Genomic DNA, 5,996 nt, shown 5'->3' with positions numbered 1-5,996 from the left:
AGGGGCGAGGTTGTGGTTAGAACGCTTGGTTGAGTGCATCAGACGAGACGATGAAGAAGTTCATCAAAGCCGGAACTAATCGAGCCGTTTGTGCCAGGCTGGGCAGAAAGGTATTTTAATAATGTAAATTATGTGAAACATAATGCGTTTTTCGAACCACCAAGCATGAGAGCATGTTCTAGTACACCCCCAAAACAAAATCAAGACTTTGTAAAAGAGCATAATAGCTACTTTGACCATTGCCCATAGATCAACTAACATTATCTATGTAAAAGATGAGAATCGAGATGTTTCATGATACAGTTAATGCGTTTGGGAATGTTTCGAATAAAAAGGGAAAAAATTAATAAAACATGAGTGCTATTGTGGCTGCTGTGTGTCACATGACGGCCATATGTCATGTCATGTCATGTCATGTCCAGGACTTTATCTTCAAGCAGAGGAACTGCGCCTAATGAATTTGCTTAGTAAAATAATAGTTTAATAAAATGCTAACTCCCAACATACTCGATTAAGAACAAGAGTCGTTTGATTTGGAGTATCAAAAGTCCTGGCCTGTAATTTGTGCATTTTAATAGGTCTAAGAAGCCTGCTAAATTGTGCATATGGCCATGGCTTAAAGGGTGTTGTATAGGCACAACACACAGCTGATTGACTGTCACAAACTGTTACGGGGCTGACAAGACTTGAGACGTGCGGATCCATGTGCAAGCTATTTATTAGCAGAAGACAGAGACGTGGTCATAGAACAGGCATAGGTCAGATAATGGCAGACAGGTATAAAGTACACAGGCAATGATCAGAAGACGAGGACAAGGCAAGACTAGGCTAGACTAGACTAAGAAACTTAAAGCAGGCTCCGTAACGTAGCTATCACAGCTAGCGATATGCGCATACAATACTCGGCAGTTAGAAAGGAGTGAGATTGAGTGTTAAATAGTGAGTGAGTGATATGATACAGCTGTGTGCAATCAGTGCTGTGTGCAATCAACTGTGTGTCATCAGTGCAGTGGATGATGGGATATGTAGTCCGGGGTGATATGCAACAGTGTGTAGTGCGAGAGTCAATGAAATGGAAAGGGTGACCTCTGATGGCTAGCAGACGGAAGTTCATGGACCGGATACGTGACACAAACGATACCACATAGGGCCAACATAATCATTAGGAATACAATTTTCCATTAAAACATCATTGTATTAAGCAAACTCATAAAGTGCCATTCTTTCACAGGCAGACATAACAGAAAGCAAAAAAAAAAAAAAAGTTGTAGGTGTAATCTGAAACGACTGACTGACCCGATTATATATATATATATATATATATGTGTGTGTGTGTGTGTGTGTGTTTTTTTACTGCAAATTAACTATTAATAAAAGTCGTATTTATCATAAATAAGCTTTTTGTGCTCTGGTCGATGTTTAATATTTCTTACTAATAAACAGCCATGAGTCCATACGCTAGTGATCAGATGATGAATAATGTACAAAACGCAATCTTCAGATTTCGCTTAAAATAAAGAGTGAAGATTCTTTCACACGCATTTATGAAATATTTCATAAATGTGTGTGACAGATAAAAATAATAGTTTTATTGTTTAAAGTCGATCAACATCACAGTATAGAAACTACGTGAAGCAATAGTTCCGCGCTGGACAATGAAGGAACATAGTGAAAATCCTCGCCGTTATTAAGCCTATTCGGATAAAAAGTGACTTTTAGTGGCCTTTTTACAACTACTAAATATAATTGTAAGAATAGTAAAGTGTTTGTAAGTATTAAAACGTTGAAAAAAGTGCCATAAATTCATCAGAACAACATTATACACCGAGATCGCTCTGTTATGGCACTCCTCGACTGTTGAGAGCACTTTCCCTTTAGATACTACAAACTCCCGTTTTATTACTAACAGGCAACGTCTTTAAATGTGTAATGTTGGTAAACTTGCTTATATATAAGTTATTCGAATCATGTACTGGATGTACAGATATGATCATTAATAGATCATTGTAGAAAGAATCTCCGTTGAGATTAGGGGAGGTTGAAATGGCGACAGCGCCGAACCGTGTTACCTTCACTAAGGATAAACGCTTCAATTTTTTATTCCTTGAGCTGTCTTAGTCTAAAACCACCACAAATGTGTAGATTAGGGTCTTTTCTGTGCAAAGTGTCCATCATTTTAGATGTGATTTTCGAATTTTAATATATAATCTACAAAAGAACAGAGGAAGTGCGATATTTCCCGCTGCGACTCGCACTACATTTGGACGCGTTTTTATTACTCTACAATAAACCGAGCGATGTTTTACACGAAACATGAGCTGCCCTTAAAGAGGAAATACTCAGCTATCGGGACGTGGTTTAAAGTCTACAATCCATCGATCTTTATCGCGGAAAACCTTGTGTTTTTCAAGATCAGAAAACACATCTACGAACGACTCTGTCCTGTTGAGAGCGTCGGGTGAGGCAGTTGAGTCTATATGGTTCTCATCTCCCTTTTAACTCCCGCCCTCAGCTGTTGGATGTAAACATTGTTTGTTTGACAGCTCTGTACTACGTGACAAGTTTACTGAAACTATGGCAGAAACTGCTCCTGCTCCCGCGGCTGCTCCAGCCAAAGCCCAAAAGAAGAAGGCGGCAAAGGCGAAAAAGCCTGGACCAAGCGTGTCAGACCTTATCGTGAAGGCGGTTGGCGCTTCCAACGAGCGCAGAGGAGTTTCTCTGGCGGCTCTGAAGAAGGCTTTGGCAGGTGGTGGATATGACGTTGAGAAAAACAACTCTCGCGTCAAGATTGCTTTGAAATCGCTGGTGAAAAAGGGGGCGCTTGTTCAAACTAAAGGCACCGGGGCATCCGGATCTTTCAAGGTGAGCAAGAAACCAGCCGCCAAGAAGCCCGTTAAGAAAGTTGTGGCGAAACCGAAGAAACCAGCCGTGAAGAAGAAGAAGGCGGCGGCCAAGGCGGCGAAGCCCAAGAAGGCACCAGTAAAGAAACCTGCCCCGAAGAAGTCTCCCAAGAAAGTGAAGAAACCGGCTGCGCCCAAGAAAGCCGCCAAAAGCCCGAAGAAAGTGAAGAAACCGGCTGTGAGGAAAGTTGCAAAGAGTCCTAAGAAGGTCAAAGCAGTGAAGCCGCAAAGCCCAAGGCGAAGAAGACGGCCGCTAAGAAGAAGTAGACTGCCAGACTTCACTCCATAAACCAAAGGCTCTTGTAAGAGCCACCCCATCTTCACAAAAGTGCAAATGTTCCTAACGCATGTAAGAAGGTTAATGCCTTTTTAATAGACTGAGAAAATGTTTTTTGAGTGGGATGTGTGACACTTTCTGTGTTTTTCTTGTTGGATAGGGTCTTATTGCTTATAAATATCACCAGCGCGAACGAGCAGCACAGATATACTTCTGTAAAAGATCGGTTTGTATAAACACATGACAGTCTACCTCTGTACCTGATGCACAAAGCCGATTATTTGCTGTAGCTTTTCAATCCTTCACAGATTAGACAGAAGAGTCCGCTGGTTGGAAAGTGTCCGAAATGTCATTCATAGTTAGTTCATCGTGTGCACGTACGTGAGAGCTTATGTGACTAAACAGGATGAGTGTTTTATCACTGTCACCAATTCGTGTAATATTTATATTTTGTATAGGATTATACTAGACTTTCCTGTAAATATAGCAATACAGAACACACATTTAATTTATTCATTGTTAATGGTTTGTTGAATGTTACTACAAAAGGCAAGATTCCATCAGTTGTTGTTTATTTTACATTTTTTTGTATACTATTGTTCTTAACATTTACTCATAAACCTATATTTTGTCCGAAACCTGTTTTAGTACAAAACTCCCAATAAAAACAAATATGAGTTTAAGAAGATGAGTGCTCATTTGTTTTCTTTATCTGCTTAAGAGAATGTACATTCATGTTAAATTTAATGTTTTTAAATTAAGGGCACATTTTTTCTTATTAAAAGCCATTGAATACTTTGGGCAGACCTCTTTTTTGTATAAAGAAATCAATGTAAAGATTTTAGCTTAAAACTGATATGAGTGTATATGGGAATGTAAATGTCACTGGACATGATTTCACCATTTTGATTTAAGTTTTTCACAATTTTGATTGTTTTTGCCTGTGGATTGGCAAATGTAAATATTCAAAGTAGTTCATCAAACAATATGAGGTAAAAAAAAAAAAAAGCAGCAGGTAAAAGAAGAGAAAAACAACAACCTGTCAGTGCCTTTTCCCTTTATGAGTGAATACAGGAGTCGTTTCAAAATTAATAGTAATTTTAAAGCTCTGTATGGAATCTATATATATCTCACAATGAGTGACCTTTTGAATGATTCATGAGCAGAGTAATGTCGAAACAGCACTCAAAAACAGGTCTCTAAGCCAGTTCAATTACTCATGGTCTTACTAATTATTTTCAAAACACACCACCAAAACATATTTAAAGATCACAATATTCCAGAGATACTAGGAGATTCACTTTCATTATGAGCCACATGTTCAAGAGACGCTAACTCATCTTCTTTTGTAAATGGTATGATTTTATCCAATGATAGTTCTGTTTCTCCATGACTTAGCATAGGAGGCCTTTCCCCATATACAAAGTTACATTCAGTCTCATAAGGGACTTCAGCCATCTTTGACACTGTGTCAAAGCACATATCTTTATCACTTTTCTCCCTGACAGCATGCGGATGCAGACAGGGGTGACCGAAGAGGTGAATGTCTTGAAGGTTTGTGGAGTCGCGATGGTATGACACCAGCTCATTGCTGAAGTCAACCGTTTGCACAGTATTCCGAGAGCACAACTTCCCACATCCCAAGAGACTGGAGAAAGCTTTGCGGAATTCTGCATTAAATGCATAAACTACAGGATTCAAGGTAGAGTTCGCCCACCCACACCACACAAACACATCAAAAGTCGTCTTATTGACACATGGGATCTGTCTGGTGTTGTGGAGGCCAGGGTCACAAAATGGCACCATGCAGTTGAGAATGAAGAAAGGGAGCCAACAGCAGGCAAACACACCCATGATCATCGACAGGGTTTTCAGGACTTTGGTTTCCCTCTTAAATGCACTTTTTAACTTCTCTTCAGGTGCTTTATTGCAGCTCTGGCAGGACTGAACATGCTTAATGGTGCACTCTTGCATTGATATCCTTCGGATCTGCCTTTGCGCTATGAGGAAGATGCGAGTGTAAGTGACAATCATTATGGAGACAGGGATATAGAAGCTGATTACAGATGAAGTGATGGCGTAAGTGCGGTTTAAACTGGCATCGCACTTTTCAGCCATTTCTCCCAGGTCTTCTTTATGGCGGAGACTCTTATGCCAACTTAGCTGCACAGGAATGAATGAGATCAGAACAGAGAGCATCCATGCCACTCCAATCATGACAAATGCCACTCTTCTTGTCATTTTCTGCTCGTAGCTCAAAGGGATAGCAATAGCCCAGTAACGATCCACACTTATGATGCACAGGTTAAGAATGGAGGCAGTGGAGCACATGATGTCAAAGGCTATCCATACTTCACAGAAACTGCCGAACGGCCAGAAACCCACAATCTCAGCGGCTGCCTTCCATGGCATTACAAGAGAGGCAACTAAGAGATCTGAGAGAGCCAAAGACACTACAAACACATACGCCACTTTGGAGCGCAGATGACGGAACCGTACCACTGCGGTGCACACCAGAGCATTCCCTAGAAAGGTGGAGAGCACAAAAATGAAAAGCAGACAAGCAGTCGTGGAGCGAGTTATTAGCTCTGAGACATAACCTTCAGTCTGGTTTACCATCTTCTGGGATGTCCCTATTACCCTGGCTGCAACCTGAAAAATGAAGTCCTTTGATCAAGCATCCGTTCTTCGGGGTATATTTGCAGATAGTTTAATATCCAAAGACTTCAGGAATTCATCCATTATTGAAAGAGTTGCCTGTAATTTGAACATTTCTGAAATAACCTTCCCTCCTTCCTTCAACCAGAGAAGTGTGTGAG

The 5,996-nt window shown here is 40.5% G+C and overlaps 2 protein-coding genes across 2 annotated transcripts; one reads left to right on the top strand and one right to left on the bottom strand.

The window, feature by feature from the left end:
• Positions 1-2,543: 2,543 nt before the first annotated feature.
• On the top strand, positions 2,544-3,810 carry LOC107721542 (histone H1-like). Its single transcript, XM_016529614.1, has one exon. It carries the CDS (start codon positions 2,575-2,577, stop codon positions 3,187-3,189), a length of 615 nt encoding a protein of 204 aa, XP_016385100.1. The 5' UTR covers positions 2,544-2,574; the 3' UTR covers positions 3,190-3,810.
• A 636-nt stretch (positions 3,811-4,446) lies between these two features.
• On the bottom strand, positions 4,447-5,796 carry LOC107721546 (D(1) dopamine receptor-like). Its single transcript, XM_016529618.1, has one exon. It carries the CDS (start codon positions 5,794-5,796, stop codon positions 4,447-4,449), a length of 1,350 nt encoding a protein of 449 aa, XP_016385104.1.
• Positions 5,797-5,996: the final 200 nt, after the last annotated feature.

Source organism: Sinocyclocheilus rhinocerous, unplaced genomic scaffold, assembly GCF_001515625.1.
Source record: "Sinocyclocheilus rhinocerous isolate Xijiao unplaced genomic scaffold, SAMN03320098_v1.1 scaffold1626, whole genome shotgun sequence".
NCBI classification, from domain to species: Eukaryota; Metazoa; Chordata; class Actinopteri; order Cypriniformes; family Cyprinidae; genus Sinocyclocheilus; species Sinocyclocheilus rhinocerous.
The sequence above is the reverse complement of the archived record's forward strand: the minus strand, read 5'-3'. Positions and strand labels throughout refer to the sequence as shown.